General features: G+C 45.1%; 1 protein-coding gene across 11 annotated transcripts in view; it reads left to right on the top strand.

Moving 5' to 3' along the window:
• LOC118503859 (atypical protein kinase C) overlaps nt 1–20,431 on the top strand; it is a 110,917-nt gene that overhangs the window by 24,272 nt on the left and 66,214 nt on the right. Inside the window, exons 1-3 of one of the 11 annotated variants that reach the window (XM_036037580.1) lie at nt 231–600; nt 16,037–16,790; nt 18,268–18,745. The exons of 4 other annotated variants lie outside the window; for them this stretch is intronic. In XM_036037580.1, coding sequence (XP_035893473.1) covers nt 16,314–16,790; nt 18,268–18,745 — 955 coding nt within the window. In that variant the 5' untranslated portion in view covers nt 231–600; nt 16,037–16,313. Of the gene's footprint in view, nt 1–230; nt 685–16,036; nt 16,791–18,267; nt 18,746–20,431 lie in introns of those variants that run through there. 6 more of the 11 variants (XR_004905225.1, XM_036037579.1, XM_036037582.1 and 3 more) reach the window with 6 other exon arrangements.

Genomic DNA, 20,431 nt, shown 5'->3' with positions numbered 1-20,431 from the left:
CTTCCTCCCCAAAAAAGAGATCTCGCTGGGAAACGCTCTCTGTTTTCTCCAAAAAACCGTTTGGGACCACCAATACAGAGCTGCTTGGTTTCGCCAGTTTAAAAGCAGCATGTCCGCAAACGTGTAGTACGTGCGGTTTTGTGCGTGTAGTGGTGTAACGTGATGGTCGGACAAAAAAAAAAAGTTTTGAAAGCACCCCGTGCGTAGCAGCAGCAAAAGCCACACAGTCTCTCAGCGACACAGTCTCGGGGCAGTTGTCCATAGATCGGGAAACCAGGGAAAATCTTTCCCACAGTTTAGCCAAAACGCCTACCACCCATCCACTGAGTCACATCCGATCCGTTAAAGTTCATGGGCAACTTCCCGAAAGTTTAGGGGGCCAGTGTAAAATTACGCCAAACATCCGCACGTGTCCCGGATACACTATCCACAAGCTTTGGCAGCTCGAAGTGATCCCGGTTCCCCTGGTGGTTATCCTTATCAGTCCGATATCTTGTGCCCGTATCTCTGCTGTGCTTCGTGCTTACAGTTCCACAGTTTTTGACACAACTTTAAACAGGGAAAGTGTTGTTCGAGAAAAAAAAGGTTCTATCTGTGCTGGTGTGTATTCGCTTACATTAGCTTCTAGTGTAGGATAGTTTCGGTTGTGTTGCGTGTGGTTCACCCTCTTCCTATCGAGTTGAAGTAAGTGTGCTTTTGGTGGTGTTGTGTGAGTTTCGTGTGTGTGTGTGTGTGTGTGTGTGTGTGTGTGTGTGTGTGTGTGTGTGTGTGTGTTTTTGCTGTGTAAAATCAGTTGTCAAAATAGTTCTTTTACTGAAGAAAAATATTGAAGTTACCGTAAGGACCTTGGAAGTTGGAAACCGTGAAGAAATCGTGCTTTAAGTGAACCCGAAGGAGCTACTCCTAGTGTGATAGGATTTTTCCTTTACAAAACCATAAACGGCTTTAACTGCTGCAGCTCCCCCCCTTTCGCACCTCTCTCATCTCTGCTGCTGCTGCTCCATCAGAGTGTCCTCGTAACTCTGCGCCCAAAATTTTCGGCAATACGGCACACCGTTTCTTCCCACTGGTGGACGACGGGGTGTGGTACGCGTCTGGTGTGAGATGATCTGTCGTGTGTTGTGTGGTGACCTGTCAAAACTAGAACCGTTCACTAGCGCCCCTGTGCGTGTGTGTGTGAGGCAAAGTGAGAAAGAGAGCGAGTAATTTGGAGAGAAAATTTCGGCAACCAAACAACCCTCCGCTAAATCTCCATGTGAAAAACAGAAGCATCTCCCAGGCGAGGATGTGCCTTGCGATGTGGACGAAGAGGAGGAGGCCCTCGTTTTAGGTCCTCTTTTTATTGTTTGCAGTTAAAAGTGTCTTCAATTGGAACCGATTATGCTGTTGTGTGCGAATTGCTCCGGTGTTTCTTTTTCTTTACAGCTCACTAATTCTAACGCGTGTTTGTGAGGCTCCAAGGCTTTAAATTAGTGATGAATGTCGTACAGCCTGACAACTGACTTCTCGCAAAATTTAGACATCATTTTCTACTAATCCAGCTCAATGTTACAACGAGCTAGGATGATGGTATGATGAAGCCGGTGCTTTTCTGCCGAAATAAAAACAAAGTTCAACCCTAGTTTTCACCATTCGACACCCATGCATAGCAGGAATGTGGTCGTTTGCCGATTTCCTTCCAAGAAATCGAAAATGAATATTTATTTTAGGAAGGGGTTTTAGCAATGTTTTACACCCGCCAAGAAGGAAAAAAAAAAACTCTCACCCGAGAAAAGCCGCTTTTACGCACTCAATTTGTTTTGTTGCGAATAATTTCCCACCACCGTGTGCGTAGGTAGGTGCGGACGAGAATTTTCCATCCTGCCCTGTTGGTGCCAGTTGGTGGAAAATTCAAACATTTGTGGGATATTTCTGATGGGAGAAGGGAGCTGAGATTGTGTGTTTGCGTTTGCTAGTAGTAGGAACTGTGGTGGTAATTCAACAGTTCCGAGAAGCGCGGTGGCTCAAATCCTTGCTTATGTTTACGCGATGAAACCCCCCTCCCCTGTTTTTCGCTCACAGGGACGCAGTGCGCCAAAAAACATGGTACCAAAGAAAAAACAAATTCAGCAGGAGAAGGAGTGTTGGCTTCTTCCGGAAAGCAAATCAAATATTGATCGTACAGCAAATAATCAGCTAATAAGTTATGTTCGCCGGATGTGTGTTTGGGTCGTCGTTTTTTTATTAGTAGGATTCTCTTAATTTAGTGTGTGTGTGTGTGGGAAGTTTCTCGTGGAAAAAACTGTATACACAGTTCCATCATCTAATTAGACCGCGGATTCAACGCCTTGCAGCGGGCACAATCAATGTGTAATAACGCCAAAATTTAATTTAGCCAAAAGATTAACAGCTCGTGCGCACCCTTCTACTCCGTGTCAATTTTCCCTCCTCTCCGTGTGAAAAACGGATCATTCTTCCGGTTTGTTTTGTGTTTGAGCATCGCGGAAAAATAAATCATTAATTTTCCGGATGAGTCAACCTAAACCCCGGTGTAAGGTGGGGTGGGCCACATTTTCTCTTCACCGTGGGCGTGGGGGGGGGGGGGGGCGCATACCGCAATGGGAGGAAAGGAAAAGCTGGGGTAAGCAATGAAGGTCATCCTTTGACCTTATGGGGTGGAAGCGAAGTTGTGTGCGAAGAACCCTAACCGTGAACTACTGTAACTGCTGCTTTTCCTTCGGGGCTTTTTTTTCGAGCATTTTCCTTCGCCACAACCGGAAAATGTCATTCGCTTTTCCCATCTCACCCCACCGGCGATCACCGAAACACTCTGGACGAACCATAGCCCAGCATGGTTGCAGTACCACCAACCGAAAGGGGTCAATCGTTACACTCGGCCTTGATATGTGTGTGTGTGTGTGTGGAGTCATTCTTTTACGGTGGACTTAAAAGCTTTGAAGAGTTCTTAACCATGACATCACTACGAGGGGTACGGTTTTGTTGTGCTGCCTTTATTTTACGGCTTCCGGAAGTCGGCCGGGCCTTGCTGTGTGAACGCGCTGCTTTAAAACTGACCTAACTGTGACCGATTTTTCCCCGAGCGCGCGTTAGTTTCCTGTGTAGCGCTAGAAACATGGCTAAATGGCAAAAGAAACCAGGAAAAGAGGCATAATAATTATCCGACGTGAAATACGAGTTTTAGGCATGGCTACTGTTTTTTTTTCGCTTCTTTTCTTAAGGACTCGGTTGTGAAGAAATTCAACTGTTGACAGCTTTCCGCAGCGAAAGCATGGGAAAAAGAAATTCGACCTGCTAAGGAAGAAGGGATGAAGGTTATTCTTTAAACCGTCGCGAAGAAGTTTCGCCTCGAGATGAAATTCTCGCATGCTTTTTTTGTGCTTCCCTGGTGAGCTGTTCGAGCTGCTCTGTTTCCCTTGTGCATTTTGTTTTTGAGCTTACTTTGAGTCTTGGTCCGCTGTTAGTAGTGGACTGGGTTGACTTCTCTTCAAACCACTCTTACTAACCATTTTGTTTTTCTCCTGCTGCATCACTCTCAGCCAGCTTAACTCGACAGAAACCTTCAACATTTCTTCACAGCTACACGTGGAAAACGAAAAAAGAAAAACCCGAAGGAGTTGTTTTGTTGTGTTAAAAGCATTTCTTTTTCGTGTTATTCTCACTAACGCCTCCCTCCCCTCGCCGCTAGCTTTCTTTTAAATTTTATTTACTCTTTATCCTCAGCCCCGGTTGTGCTTCCCGTTGGGTGAAAGTTTTTCGCAGGAAAATTTTATTCGCAACCACAATCGCAACACTTTCTCCATCCACCGGGTTTTCCAACCCTCGTGTTCGTGTTTACCGCCGGGAAAATTTAAAGCTCTCCGCAAGATAGAATTATGAAACAACATCGTATTGTGTGTGTATCGTACGGTGCGCGTGTGTGTGACTACACTTTCTGTTCGCATAAAAGGCGACGCCAAAGGGTTATTAATTTTGAACTTTATTAACCAACTTTTGCTCAAGATAAATGGGTTTTTGGGGTTGGCAGCTTTCGAGGGTGTGTTTGTGTGTGTGCGTTTTGTTTTTACTACGCTTCACCGTGGCTAGCTTTTTCAGGATATTTAGATGGTTCCACCTTCTGGTGACGCTTTTGTCGCTTTGTTGTGCAGAATTTAAATTTAATCGTCCGAATCATAATTGCTTGTAGAAGGGTGTGCTTTTTTTTGTTTTGCTCGGAGAAGCTTTTTCATTGCGAATTCTATGATGAGGGCAATTCAAAGAGAGTCCTGTTTGAGTGTAAAATCCAGAGCTATGGTTCCTTGCTCTAGTTTTGTCATAGTTTTGGGAATTTTTAAAAAGAATATTGCAAGTCCGCTGTGGAATTTTGCAATCATCTTGGAATCATCAGTCATCACAGTTCCCTTGTTGTGTTGCAAATATGACCTAGCTGTATGCAATATTCCATTGTATGATTGCAAAGCTCCATAATTGACGTGCAATATTCCACTACTCATATGAAGCATTTCCCTGAGTAATTCATTTGCCATTATATGGATCAAAACCCTGCATATTGATTCGCTAGTTGACGCGGTTACGAATGATATATAAATATAGGGAAAAAAAACTTGGTAAGAGAGTATCGTATTGTCGTTATTTAAATGGTAAACTATGACCCACAGTATTTGTATTTGCATTGGAAGCGTTATTTAAATAGGGCTACACATCCCAGCACTGTTGGCAGGCAGCGTCGTGGAGTGGACGATGCGCAAGTTTCGTTGAAAATGCGATAAATTGAACTGTGAATTAGATGATGAATGATTCATCCGATGGAGGCGGTGTGTGTGTTAATATTGATGAGTGATTATTTCCACCAGTGCGAAAGTGGCTTTCACGTGACCCGCGAGAACTGTACGCATGCACATGCTGCATTTCGCGGTGATTGTGTAATGTGAACACTCAGCATCTATTGCCGATTTTACGTATCACTGAACGCACTGCTAGTGATGGTTAGCGTGTCGGGAAATGGGGGAGTTCGTTATGGTTTGCACATGATTAAAGCGGACATTTAATATGCAATCAATGTTTCTCGGTAATCACCATCAGTGAGTGATGCGCAACGTTTTTTTTTTGTTTCTATTATTTCAAACTGTAATGTACACCATGTTTACATAATTGAGTAGGTTCAATTTATGGTTGGTTGCTGTTATTTTTATCCTTTAAATATGTGCTTCATACTGAAATGTTTAAAGTACAAATTTCCTGCTTAACCCTTCCAACGGATCCTTTTTTGGCATGTGGAAAAATTTCACCTGTTCAAATATTAGAGATTTTACAGGGTTTTCATGGGAAATTATTTTTTACTTGCTCTACGACATCAAATTGAACATTATGCCTGAACTTATCAATAGCGCGCTGAACATGCGGATAAAACCCGCGAAAACCCTGCATTTATTGGTGAGCAATTTCTAGAAAGCTTTCCGCTTCGAATTATCTTGCCGAATGGGGAAAAGATGTAAATGTATCTTGATTCTTAGGAAACCCCACAATAAGAAGAACTATTGTGGCAAAAGAAAAAACAGCATCCGGTCAGAAGTACCATTGTTGGCAACGCGTTCTAGCCGATGCAGCCCATACCCTCTAATGGATCGCTAGCCAGAAGCATTACCTTGTCACATTAACGATTTAGGTAAGGGTTAAGGGATCATTTCTGTGACCGTTTGTGCGATCTCCTTGCCCACTTTCACCACGTTTCTTTCGAGCTTTCAAAATTGATTCCCTATAGTTTCCGGAAGCTTTCAGGACCGATTTTGCCCGCTGCATCCGTTCTACTTCCGGATCGCTCGAAGAGGCACATACACACTTTAGGCAACGTTTTCGGTTCCACATCCTTCCGTCACGTGCGGCGCAGCAAAAGGATCTCTACCAGGGGATATAAAATCGAAATGTGTATGGAGATTGTATCTTGTTCTCCTTTTTACGAGGGGTTTTCTTACTTTTCCAAGGAAGAACAGGCTTTCCTTCTGGTTTCGGGAAAAGAATTTCCATTTGCTTATCCGAAGAATTCGTTTGATTAGGGAACATTTCATTGATTGTTGGGATGGTTTATGTGTTACGGTGGAAGATGGTTACAGTGTTATTTTGAATAAATTTTTGGGAAAACAAAATTGCCAAGAAAACAATTAACAAATAAAAAGTATTGAATAAGGGTTGCTGCTTATGAAATGGAGACGCCTGGTCATTCACCAGAAATTCAGTTGTAAAAATACCAAAATATATTACTCATTTCTTTACTATTGAATGATAACAATACTTCTTATTTTTTTAAACACGTACATATTCTAGGCTAGTTTTATGTTTCCGCGATAAGTGTATCAGCAAACTGTTGTGTCGCTGTTCCCCTAACAAGCACGCCGTGTATTAGCTGGCTGGCCTCGGCAAGCCTCCGTACGGGTTCGTATATGCAGCCAAAGCCAAAGCACCACTGCTGCTGTAGGAAACAACTTTGGCCTGCACAACTAGGTCAAGTGTGTTTTCTCCCCTTTCCCGGCTGCTGACATGGCTGAGGGCAGGAGTGAGTAGTTTAGCTCTGTGCGGTCCGACAAAAAAAAAATGTGCAAAGAAAAAACAAGCACCAAACGCTTCGGTGGTAGTGTGTTCGCTCGGAATGTGCTGACTTTTCGATGCCAAATCGATGACTGTTTGGCGATAACATTGGCACACATCGCAAAGCATCGAAGGACACATCATACACCTCCCCCCCCACACATACACACACACATTCACAGTATCCGGACGAACTGAAGCTATTGCTACCACTTGCTGCGGGATTGACCGGGCCCTTAGTATTGTGGAAATATGAAGCGGGCAGAAAACTTTTCGGCCGATTCCGCTGCTAAACGAGAGCGAGAAGCGAATTACATAAAGAGGAACAGCAAAGAAAAAGGGGGTAGCAAAAATCGAACCGGGAAAATTGTTACATCAAGCGATGGCGTTGTGGTTTGTGGCTAGTGGCGCTGAAAGAAAATTGGATTGGAAAAGTGGCAAACGTTTTTGAAAAACTGTTGCCAAACAGTTTTGTGATTTATGGGAGGGTTTGTTTTTTCATCCCTCACACAATTATCGGTTGAAATTAGGATAACACTTTTAAGTGGAGAGTTATGTTTTGGGGTATGATAAATTTATTGGAAATTACCCTTAAATTGGCCCTACGTTGTGCTGCTTCGTGGCTTCAAAAATGCATTTAAGGAAATGATATTAAAATTTCGTTGATATCAAACCAACCAAAGGACATTTTGAGCATATCGTAATGCAACTTGAGCTGGAAAATAACTTTCAATTATTAAAGGTACCACTTACGGAAGCCCGCAATGCCGTCATTCAATATTTTGCTACAAGTTATGCTTCAGGCCGATTTTTGTACCGATAATTTAGCTCACGAAGGCGCCCAGTTTAGATTTCTTTCCTCCTTGGGCCATTTATTGAAGATTTTTCGGTCCTTCGTCCGAAGGGTTGGAGCTTTTTCTTTGTCGGTAGTTGTTTCCTCGCAGTGTGTAATTCGATCGCAATGCGGTTGAAAAATTCGTGGATCCAATAAACCCTTGCTCTTAAACTGGCTCCGATGTTCCAGAGCCGTTTAAGAATGGATAAATGTCCTTAAGAGATGAGAAAAAAAGGTGCTATAAAATAGAGTGTTTATGGTTTGTTGCTTATTTTTAAAAGATCTATTGAGCTACATTTATAGCAAAGTTTCCTTTGCTGCTTTGTTTCTCGTCTGGAGGAAAATGAACTTGTTATGTATTAAAATAGGAAGTTATAAGAAATTAGTTTTATTTTGGGGGGAATCTCTTTTCCCAATTCCATCGTCCTCAAACTTCAGCCACGAATTTGAACTTTAAAGAGAAGCAAATACACCAATAACCACATACGTAACCGCACAGGTCCTCTGTAGCACATAATTAACGTACGTTTGGCAGACAAAAAATAACATCTGCCAGGGTGAGATGAACACCCGGTGGGTGGATAAAAACTTTTAGAAAATTCATGACCATTTGTAAGCGTGGTGAAGGGTGCAACCACCCCTCCCAGTTCGAAGGGGCAAAGCGAGACAGACTGAAAATTTGCCAAGTCATACTACTCCGCGCATCGGTGGTCGGTCCATTAGTGTTTTGCTCCCGGTTTCCGGCAGTTTTCGCGTCGGGTTTTAGCAAAGTAAAAAAGGCAAATGGTAGTAATTAATTCTGTAACATAACCTCAACGCGCGAGAATCGACTGTGGTCGACGTCGCCCTCGATGTCGGTCCATTGCAATATCCTGGCCCAGAGCTAGCTGATTAAACTTTGTGGTTCGTTTTCACCCACTTTATTTTAGCAAAACTGGAAAAAAACTGGGTTTGTACTGCTATGGAAAGGGAATAGTAGAAGGGATTGTTGTGGTGAGTGTATATATCTTCAAATGCTTGGAATCTTTACATTGATGACACCTTGTTTGTTTGATTTGCACAATTTAATTAATTACGATAATAATATGAAAACTGCAATGGCGGACTTCCGTTATAAAAAAGCGAGCAAAAACAAGCAGCATTTAAAATCACTTTAATTTTGGGTTCAATTTATCCCATTTCCCAGACTAACTTTCCCCGGTTCACTGAGCAACTGACTTCACCGCACCACCTTTCACAGCCAAACGGGAAAGCTTTCCTTTGAACGGGGGAGGGGTTGGTTTTAGGGTGCAGGGGTTTGCAAATTCCTCCTCAAACACGAAATCTGCTCGAGTTTTAACACCTGCTCACACAGACACACACACACACAAACCATTATTATCGCCCTCAGTGTCAGCCCGCGGTACTTTGCGCCATGCCGCTAATCACTAATGGTATTGAATGGGTTTTTGCGAAAAGTGTGGTGAGTGCAAGAGGGGGGCTAGTGTGGCGGAAGGAGGGTGAGAGGAGCCTCAGCTTGTTAGTAAGCTTTCCATCAATCTATCGAATCAAGTTTGGTGCAAAATGGCACAGGTTTCGAGGACGAGAGCTGCTGCTGATCAGACTCTCAGACACACTGACTGCGAGCTGTTTGGCTGTGCTTTGTGGTGCGGGGCTGGAGTGCAGGAAAGTGGACGCAATGGGACGGGAAAGATTGCCTTTTTGTGGGGGACAGCTATGGTAAAGCTCATTCCGCCACTAATTAGTATCCCCGGTATCGGTCCCTCTCCGCTACGGATGATGAAGATGATGTTGATCAGGTTGACGATTGTCGTCCAGCGGCGTTAGAGGCGGGATGGGTGGTGTGGGTCGGTGCTAGTGTCGGAAAATTCATCGGAACAGATAAACTGCCGGTGCTGGTGGTGCCTGGCTCGAAATGGTTAGAATTTCTCGTGGGGCTGTAATTAATTACGTGTACATCAGCTCTCCTAACAACGGCCATTGTGGTTCAGGTGGAATACTTGCGGTAAAGAATGATCCCGGACTGAGAGTGGTTTGGGAGAGGGATGGGGGAAGTGTGGAATGGCGGGGTGCGGTGATGAATCGATTTTGCACCTCTGGGATCTTTGCAGGTTGGTGGGGGGCCGTGGGAGTCTGGGGAGTCGGGTGAATTAGTGTGAGGTTTTTTTTCCTTTCACCGTATCTGTGTGGCAATCCTCTGCTCATCCAGCTAAAAGCGAGGAACGAAATGGCATTTGCCCATCGATCGAGTCTTGTTAGAGGGTGGAGGAATACGGTTCAATTATTTGTTAATTGAAATTGAATGAAATTAATTCTATTGATGGGAGTTATATGCTGGTCCTGCGTGCGTTGGTTGTTGTTTTTTATCGCTATGCATGATTTGTTTTTTGAAGTTTAAAACTAAAATTGAGCTAATTGGACAAGGTATTTGTGTTGCAGTAATTTGAGAACTGTATAAACCGAAATGACAGTTTGATCATGGTAACAACATACATTAAATAAATCGCTTCGCAATTTTTAGACATTTACTTACTTACTTATCAGGCGCTACAACCGCTTTGCGGTCTTGGCCTGCTGCAACAATCCTCGATACCGCTCACGGTTCAGCGCCGTCGTCTGCCAATCCGTTATCCCGGCCGTTCTGGCGTACGCATCAACGCCATCACTCCATCTCAATTTGGGCCTACCACGCCTCCTCTGTCCTTGTGGACGGCCTAAAAGGACTTTACGGGCTGGGTCGTCCGGTGTCATTCTCATGACGTGACCAGCCCACCGGAGCCTGGCGAGTCTAATGCGCTGTACGATAGTGAGATCATCATACAGCTCGTAGAGCTCGTCGTTGTAGCGGCTCCTCCATTGTCCTTCCACACATACGGGGCCAAAAATCCTTCTGAGCATCTTCCTCTCGAACGCGGCTAAGAGGGCTTCGTCAGTTTTGGACAGAGTCCATGTCTCAGAGGCGTATGTGAGTACTGGGACTATAAAAGTTCTGTACAGTCCCAGCTTCGTCCGTCGCGACAGGTATTTAGAGTGGAGAAGTTTCCTCAGGCTGTAGTATGACCGGTTGGCAGCCAGCACCCGTGCGCGTAACTCAACATCAATGTTGTTGTCGGTGCTGACTTTTGACCCCAGATAGGTGAAGTTTTGGACGACTTCGAAGGTGCGGTCACCTATCTGTACATCACCCCTGCGTAAATCAGTGTTTGTTAGCAGGGCCGCTGGTGGTGCCACCATCATTTTGGTTTTCGCCTCGTTAATCTCCAACCCGAGGTTCTGTGCCGCACGCTCGATCCTTTGATAAGCTTCTGCTACATAGGAGAGCCTCAAACCAATGATGTCTATGTCATCAGCGTATGCCAGGATCTGGATTGACTTATAGAAGATGGTCCCCGAAGTTTCCACCTCTGAGTCACGGATGGCTCTCTCTAGCGCCAGATTTTTAGACATTAGGCGTAATTATATAGCCTCACCTTGGTGTTGTATCCTTAGAAGCTGTTGAAGTGTTTTTTTCAAATTAATTTTTTACTGAAAAACTAAAAACTTTATTCATATTTCTGCGATGAAGCGAGTCTGAATAAAAAATTGGGGTTTATAAGGCGCCAGAAACGCTTTGTGTCGTTGACTGCCAATTTAATAACCCTTGCGGACGCAACGACGCCATCACTCCACTTCTGTCTAAGTCTACTTCATCTCTTCTTTTCACGTGGACGACAAAAAAAAAAATCAAGAGCAGGGTTGTCCAGCGTCATTCTCATGACTTGACTCGCCCCTGGAAGCCTAACGAGGTATAGCAGTGAGATCATCCTATAGTTCGTAATACTAGTCATCGTCTCCTTCATTGCCCTTCGACACTTGTAGAACCATAAATCCTGTTTTTTCGAATCGTAGATGATTTCGTCAGTTTTCCATGTGTAGTCTCAGAGGTGTACTTTAGCACTAGAACTAGAAAGGTTCATAATCCTACAGTCAGAGGTATTTGGAGTGAAGTAGTTTCTCCAGACTATAGTATGACCAGCCTCTTAGCATGAGATTTGATTATTTTAAACAAAGTTACACCTGTACAAATACATTAATACACCGACTTGGAACAATGGTATTAATACAGGAGCATGTCATTATGCCTAATGCGTTGCTGGTGAATAGCGAACAGGTGCTCTCTTAATTTTATCACTTAGAGTTGATTAGAATAACTTCCCTTACCGAGTACGAATGAAATATGATGGTGTCCTGTTCGAAAAAGGCTCCCCCTTTAAGCTTCCTGACGTTTCATTATTTCGAGTCTGGTAAAAAATGATTTCACCCCTAAATCTTGAGAAAAAAAGCTTCAAGCGCAAAGGGTACGTGAAAGCTTCCCTCAATTGCTAATTTGCGCCAAATGAACTCCTTGTTGTGAGCGATTCGATGTGGGTAAGGGATCGTTGGGGCTTCGCTACCTCTTCGGTGGAGGGTTTTTGCATGTTTCCGGTGTCTTGACTGATGCGCGTCCCAGTCTTCAAACCCCCAAATTGCTGCAAGCCAACGAAGCGAAGCGTACAACCAAAACCAGGGCGCACTCCAGGCGTTTCATATTTTATGCTCACTCTCCTACGAGAGCTGGTGCTTGAGTGGCAGTGGAACGCCACTTCATGTGTTCCATTATGTTTCCCGGGTTGTTGAAGTTGCTGTTGCGTACGGGGGAGGATAACAACAGTGTGTGTGTGTGTGAGAGTCTGGCGAAGGATTAAACTTGGCGCAAGTGTTTAACAGTAGTCGCATATGAGCAGATTACAGATGTGTTGATGGGTATTTCAAGGCTCAGTTCGAATACTTGCATCACTTTAAGGAGCTGTTGTGAATATTTTGATTTATTACATATTAATACATTGTATACTTTGCAAAGAATTCCTATCCCTGGTCCTGCAGTTTTTAGCATACAAATCTAAAAATATTGAAATAATCTGTTAGGTCCACATTAAATATTCTTAAAACATTTATATACTTCACTTTTTAGTAGACGAAACCCTGGAAATGTTACAACCATCATAATATGTAGTCGACTGTTCCAGGCAAAACTGTGATCCTCATGGACTTCAGGCCCAACGTTCTGCAGCACTGTTTCCCCCAGTCGAACGCACACATAAGCAGACGACTCTCCGTGGGTGCATGTGTTCGACAAAAAAGCTCATCCAACCGTATTTCGGATGAATGACAAGGCCATTGTGAGGCCCATTATAGGGTGCAAACGGCACTGCAGGATGCCACCACCATATCCTGCCTGCGCCGTACGGGGCCGCCGGTTGCGTTCTATTTCCGCAAAGCACCAGGCCCCAGGTTCACGCTGAAGTATAAATAAACAACCTTTTGTTTTGAGATTGATTTTTCTTGCACATCCGTGTTTTTCACCTTCACCGCAAACAACTTCCATTGTGTGCACGCTTTGGAGCGCCGTCGTCGAAAAGTCGTTTCACTGCGGGCGTCCTTTTCTTCGGTAATTTTCGTCTCACGTCGTTTGGTGGTGGTGGTGGTGCTTGTGGGTGTCCGCGACTCTCTATGTATGGAGCCAGTTAGTGCTCTCGCTTAAAACTGCACACACACACACAGGGACGACAACCTCGAACCCCTGCGCACGTGTTGCAGACGGGTTTTGCAAATATCCAAGGACCCGATGCTTTATTTTCACACGAAAACAACCGGGTCTGCTGCGGGTTGCTATTTTATTTTTCGTTCGGTTTGAAGGATGGATAGAGATGTAAATGATGTTACGCCGGTTGGTACGCTTCGTTGCGCTCTATCGGGGACAACAAGGAGAACGTACAGTGTGTACGCTGTGTTGTGGCTTTCTTAAGGGGCGGGCAAAAGCATGGAAGCGTGAGCGAGGAGACAGCCATGTAGATGGTCGGGATTGTTGGAATCGTTGAAATTCGTCGAGTCGAGCGGTGCGAGCTCGCCCGGAAAGGCAAGGACAAAAATGGGACGAGAGTGACTTTGAAGTTGGAGTGGTACAAACTGCATGCATGCAATTGAATTCCAGACGCGGGCAGCCATTGAATCAACATCACAGACAGAGCACAGAGGCACACATGGTAATGGAAGGCGGGTGGATCCGAGCGAGGAAGAGGTGGAAATTTGTAAAGTCTTAAGAGGATCACTGTGGGTGGCGACGTTGCGGACGTGGAGTGCGAAAGAATGTTGCGCAAATTATTAACTGGTTGCAAATGGGTCTTGAAACCAACGTTCGTTGGTGTACCGGTGAGCGCTTGCTGCCATTGTTGCCTGAACGGTGTGGACGGTGTTTCAGGACCGAAATATTAATGATTCACTTTGTTTTGACTGGGAAAATGGAATGTTGTTGTTCGGTGCTTAAGGAATTCATGGTATGAAAGCGAACTTGAACGTTGCACTTGATTGTTTTGGACGCAGTAACACACAACCACCACACATTTTAAATGCATGGTTTGAGTTATTGAGCAAACTTTTTTGTTGAAAATTTCCATAGTTGTAAAGCAAGCAGTCTCTATCATTGTTCTGTAGCTTGATTCATTTTACGGACTAGGCATCAAGAGGTCACGTTAGGTGTTCCCATAAGTATTCTGGTGAATAGTACCGTGAAGTACTGTTGTGTTGGGAGTTCTTATTTTTTTTTATCTTAGGATATCCTCAAACAGAGTCAACAAGCCTTGGACATGGAATTTTAGAAAATTTCCATTTGGTGATTTTTTTGTTTTGGTTATGAACTAGGTGCATGAGTTTTCCAACGGGTTTGAAAATGAAGTCTTGAGAGCATCAAATACCGAATATCCTATGGTCACTATTGAGGTGTAATCGCGTTATTATTTGACACAATTCAAATTCTGGGGGAGTTGTTGAGAGGTAGACGGTTGGTCCTGTCGACGTTAGACCTCGACATAGACTATGTCTTGAAGTTTTGGCAACAAGAGATGAGTAAGAGAAAGGACACTGCGATAGATCTATTTTGATTCATATAGTCATTGCATTTTTATCTTCTAGAGCTAGAATGGATCATATTGCTGAAGTCTACACACTCCAATTTAAAAAATAAAGTAAACCTATCAAAGAAATTATCCCGGTGTAAAGGACTACTTGAAAATTATGTGTATTAAAAATAGTGACATTACTTTTGGGAACACCTGATATATGACGCACATGACGTTGTCAGCTTGATTCAACTAGCAACGAATAAAAGCGGTAAACGAATCACAAGCTTTTGATGGGGAGCAGATTTACAGAATTTTCAATGTATGCTTCGGCTTTTTACGCTCCTTTAGGATTCTTTTCAAATTTCCCAGACATCTTTTGTTCGTGGCTGCTATGTATGTATAGATACCCATCATCACGGTCGTGAAATTGTAGCTTCTCAATAGTAGCATTATATGCACGCGCTTAAGGTCAATAACCTTCATCTTCCGAACTGTATCTCACTGCCATCAACCATCCACCCACAAACCATCTGTCACTAATTCTGACGGAGCGCGTAGTGGCGCTTCGTTGCGCCTGAAAGGGCTGCAATACACAACACATTAGCTTGGTTACAGTGTGACGAAGAAAGAAGCGAACGACACACACACACACATGAAGCACACAGCGGCAAGCAAAAGAAAACGCATTCACGATGAATAGTGCCAGGCGTGTGTAATGTCGTCTAGCCCCGGTGGGGTTTCCTTTTTCCAACGATACACACCCACACCCACGGCTCTGTGGCGTCTATGCTGCTTCAGGACCTGTTTTAGCCTTGAGCTTGAGATGAGATGTGATATGCGTGTTGAAGGGGGAAAAAAAACGAGCGGTGGAAAATAGTACACCGACGAGAGGGCAAGAGAGGGGACGAAGAGGGAGAAAGGAGTAGACTGCATGGGGTGTGTGGTACATTCCACATTTGATGATGTGTGGCTAAAGCCACTATTTCAGTACGTTCCATTGCATCGCTGGAGTCGAGCGACTCGGATACGGTGCTGCGGCATTCAGCCCCGACAAGGATTCGCTTTTGATGATGCGTTGAAAATAAGGATGGCTGGTGATGTTCCAGTGGCTGGGAAGAGCGCGGGGGGGGGGGGGGGAGGGGTGCCCGACTGCCTGGCTGCATACGAGATGCACATCATTATTGCAATATTTATTATTCACGTCGGCGTCTGTGCTGCGTCCACACACGGTGTTCGCACCGTCGAGGGAGCGCTAACGTTAACGTACCGCTTTCGCCCATCCGTTTCGTTCTTTGACCGTGTTTTGTTTCTGATGCACAATATGTATTCTTATTGCTATTTCTATGTGGCACCTTGCAACAGAAAAGGGGGTGCGCCAGAGCTATAGTAGATAGGTGGTAGCAGTGTTATTAAATTTGCTCAGTCCACCAGTTGCGACGGTACATTACTGGTGGTGAGCACAGATTGGAATAAAGTTATTACAAGCAGGTGTTTGTAGTGAGCTGTGTAGTTAAAGCTCACGTGTAGACTCTGCGAAGACGAACGATTGAGTAAGGTGCGTTTAAAGACTGTGCTTAAAGACCAACAACCGTCAATGTACTGCTTTATTGTGGAAGTCCTGATGAAGAAATGGACTTCAGGCTGGACATAAACACATCTGAAGCAAATGACAGGTGGTTACAACTGTACGTTTTTATCTTCCTAGGTTCTGAGTAGTCGTGAAAAGCAGTGTGCGTGTGTGTGTGTGTGCCTGTAATTTAGCAAGTGTGGTCTGAAATTCTCCATTCTCCCTCAGAATATAAGCAAAAAGCGTCGGCTAAAAAGCTTACTAAAGGTGCACACATCACGGTGTGCCAGTGTTGCGAGAAAGTGTTAATTAAATTGTTGCAGTGCTGAGTGGGCAATAGTGTGCGTTTGTGTGTGTGTGTGTGCGCGCTAGGTGTTTACCTTTGGAGCTGGTGAAAAAGCGTTAGAAAAAAAAAATGGCCTGGGGATACTGGAGCGCAACGGCGGTCGATCGTGGTCGATCACCGCGGCGCAATACACAGCTACCGCAAACCCAGTACCATGTCCAGGGCTATCAGCAGCCAGTACAGCAGCAGCAGCAGCAGCAGCAACACCAGCAATACAGCCTGGCGTCGAGCCAATCGCAGCAACCGTCGATGCACTGCAGTGCCCTGTCGCTCAACACCTGTCCGCAGGCGGTCGAACTGCCGACGCTTCAGCAGCAGCAGCAGCTCATCTGCAGCAACGGTTCCCAGCCGCAGCTGCACCAGCAGCAACAGCAACAGCAGCAAATCTGCTCGAGCCCGTGCCACAGTCCCTGTCACAGTCCGCAGTTTATCGAGCAGCTACCGCCGGAGCTGCCCTGCACCCCCTGTACCTTCTCGCGTAGACAGTCACTTGATAGTCCACAGGTAGATCGATGCCAATCGCTAGCACTACTGGGGCGTGCCGAGGTTTGTTACACGTTCGTGACGCGCTGCAGATGATGGGGTTCTGGGGGGGGGGGGGGGGGGGGACTTTTCTTCGTACGCCGATGTAACGCGATGCTTTGTGCACTTGCCACAGCTAAACTTGATAAGCGCTGGAAAGCTACACAAAACACACGATGTGCACAGAATGCCTGGTAGAATAGTACATGTAAAGATTCACTCAGTGGCAAGATCATCGGGCATCGGGGTCTCGGTTTTGAAGAAGTGTTTACTAATCGTAGGTGATAGTTGTAAAGTTGCTGTCATACTCAAGCGATGAATGCTTGGGTTATGAACTGTACCAAGAAGTTATTGAGCAACATTTTTCTTCAATTTTAATTGGATGTCCAAAGACGCTGATCAATTTTCCTCGACGCAAATAGGTTTCGACATTGTCTTGACAACTGTATTCGTTGTTTGGAATGGTGATTGGGTTGGCTGCAACAAATATCAGTATCTTGATGATTGATTCAAAATTGGAAAACAAAATTATATATTTGTATTCAATAAATTCTACGGCTCATATCCATCCTGTGAAGCTAGGGCTATCAAGGTTTGGACATGCCCTCAGAACGAAAATCAGCACGACTGGACTAGTGCACTACCGTACGTTGATCTTTGTCTTTGTATCCGGATACGGATTCTGATTCTCTGACGTCAATAATCTTCGATTATGCAATCTGTGATTACAAACATGTTTATCTTCCATCTGTATCGTACTTGAGGCCTTCCAGTGGGCGGTCTTTCCGATAGAAAAAAGAAACAGGCAAACCTCCTCCCACTGGGGGGTATGTTTCGATCGTTCATCAATGTCGAACGGTTGGACGAAAAAGCAATACATCACTTGAGCTCAGAAAAGCGGCACTTAAATCGAACCATGGATTTCGTGCGAAAACCGATGCAATCACGCACTGTTTCCGTGGTGGCAGACGAGACCGAGACCGAGACCTATGCCAACTCCATCGTATTCTACTTCCGCACCCAGCTGGTCGCTGTATGCGCAGCCAGGGAGGAAGCCCTTGCGAGAAAGAGATATACAGAGAAAACGTTGGAGTAGGTTCTTAGGAATGCCCGATGATCTCTGCCTGCTCCTGCATTCATTTATCCTTGGACTATAGCAATGGCTCCCTTCAGTGGGCTTCCTGATGCTTTTTTTTGGTTCTTCCGTTTTAATGTTCTCCTATTTGTTTGATGGTTTCACGACAACTTCCACCTTACCATTCCTCCTCATTTCTTTACAATCCATCTTAGTTGACCTTTTTTGTTTTGTTCCTTCGCTTGAGTTCAATTCTTGTTCTGTTGGGCGTCCTTTTATCCAACCCCGCCCGGTCCCATGATCCCATGATTCCTTCCCCGGGGTTCAAAGTTGCTGCTGTTGCTGTTGCTACAAACACGTTCTTTGTTGTGTTCCCCTATCTCTCTCTGTGCGTGTTTATGTTACGTCATGTGCGACCATCTTCAGGCGAACCAGCTTTCGGATATCATCTGTCGGGCGACGCAGCCTTCGATCCAGTCGGCGGGCAACACTTTGACGCGTGGGACATCGTTGCGCGATACTGGCGATTACGCGGTACCTCATCCACACCCGCACACGCACCACTACATGTCCACCTCGGCGACGCCGCCCTCGCTGAGTCGCGTCGGGTCCTGTCCGGGTTCGACGGGTGGATCGGGTTCGGGGCACGGGTCCGGTTCCGGCTCCAGCCCGGGCGGTGGTCCCGGGAGTGGTGGAGGAGGCAGCGGTAGTGTGGGTGGTGGTGGCGTGGGCAGTGGGGTGGGGATCTGCGGTGGTAGTATACTGGGTGGTAGCCAGGGCCGGTTGGAGTACATCGAATGTTCGCACTACGATCGGATGCCATTGCCGATCCCGGTACAGATACCGATCGTGCCACCGCCGCAACTACACTCGGAGGACGAAATTGAACCGGCGTATGCTACAGGTAAGGATGGTTTGAAAGGATTAGAGTTTTGAGACGATAAAAAACCATATCTTATCAATTTTTGTACTTCAGTTTTATTAATGCTAACCTTGTGAGAAATTATGGGAAAAATATGGGTCGTCGTCGTCGTCTTATATTATTGTCGATTCAATCTTAAGAACCTGAGCCATGGCCAGGTCTTGGTAGCCATGCTATTTTGCATGATAGGGAAGTAAAAATCGTAAAGATCATGAAGTATAGTGCAGAAGACATTAAAGTATTCAGTCCGGGATATCACAACAAATATCTTGGCTCGATGGTCCTAACGACTCTCAACAATTGACCTTAGAATGCATCTTTGCCAAGGTTCTGTTCCAAAAACTTAGTGGCCAATACCAGCCTGAGAAGTAAATCCTAATATCTCTCGGCTGGACATGGAAGATTTTTTGTTGAAGCCTCAAGACAAAAATCAAGGAAGTTCGCAAAGCACACGGCAATGGAATACACCTGCTTAATATCTCAACAATCTCTGCAAAAGAGCTTTTATAGCTTCCAGAAGTTACAGAAATGCCTCATCGCTTTCACGCATACAGGGAACCCATTTTGTTAGTATCGTTTCGCACCATAAAATAGCATGCATTCCGGCTCGGTACCCACGCGCAGAACGAAAAACTGATGAATTTATAGCTAACGGTTTGCTGTGTTCCAGTGTTTATTTGGCAAGGATCAATCGTTTTCGAATTTGTGGACCGCCCCCGCCACTGTACGTAATGGGTTTCTTTTCCAAACCCCCTCACAAAACTCGCCCGAATGTGAACCGAAACCGAAGGAACCAACTATCGGAAGCGCGAAAATGGCGTGGATGGCACGGTGAATTTGTGGAATGTTTTCCTGTTGCGAAACAAATCGTGGCGCCCATCGAGGTAGTGCAAGAGAGCGAGTCGCGAATGGTTCGAGGATGCGTTTCGCGCCAGTACACACAGCATCGCCGACTGGACGACATGTTAATGTCGGTCGTTGTTGCAACCGTTGCTGCAACGCTGGCTGCAAAGGGAACGTTTTCGCTCCAGTGAAGCGTAATCCTTCTAGTACGCTCGCCCGTCCAGCATAATGGGGCAACTGGACGGGCTGTTCGCGATTCGTTACGTAAAGGGTCGTTCCGATGCAAACGTGCAGAAAAATAGTTCCAGCTAGGGGATCAACCGATGCACTTGCAACGCAACGATGTTCAATTAAAGCTTGCCGGGGTTTTTTTTTGCGAAGCTCTAGAATAATTCTAGATACATCGTTTTCACACAAAACCGCTAATTGGGAATGATATTTGCAACAGTTATCTAATCGTATTAAATTTTAAGTGGACAACGTAACGTAATGATTCGCTAACAAAAGAGATTAAAGTTGAAACATTACGCAACAACGCTTCATACGGATATAATGCTAATCTCGCGAAAGTTCTTTCACGTAGCCTCTTTTGTGTACTGATACCGTATCCTGTATCCATTTTGGTGATGTTCGTTAGGCCGCCAACCACTCGCCAGCGAGCATTCTCCCTTGTGCGCTCGGTACGCTGCAGGTGATTAAAAAGAGAGGTAACGTTTGATGTTAAGTCGATAGACTGGTCGAAAAGGTTTTGCACAACAGCAGAGCAGACACGGAGGTTTTATCGTGCACATGTGGCATCAAGTACTTGGTACAGGACAGTAGTAG

The sequence above is a fragment of the Anopheles stephensi genome, chromosome 2, assembly GCF_013141755.1.
Source record: "Anopheles stephensi strain Indian chromosome 2, UCI_ANSTEP_V1.0, whole genome shotgun sequence".
Classification (NCBI taxonomy): Eukaryota; Metazoa; Arthropoda; class Insecta; order Diptera; family Culicidae; genus Anopheles; species Anopheles stephensi.
This window is presented reverse-complemented; position numbering and strand designations above follow the sequence as displayed.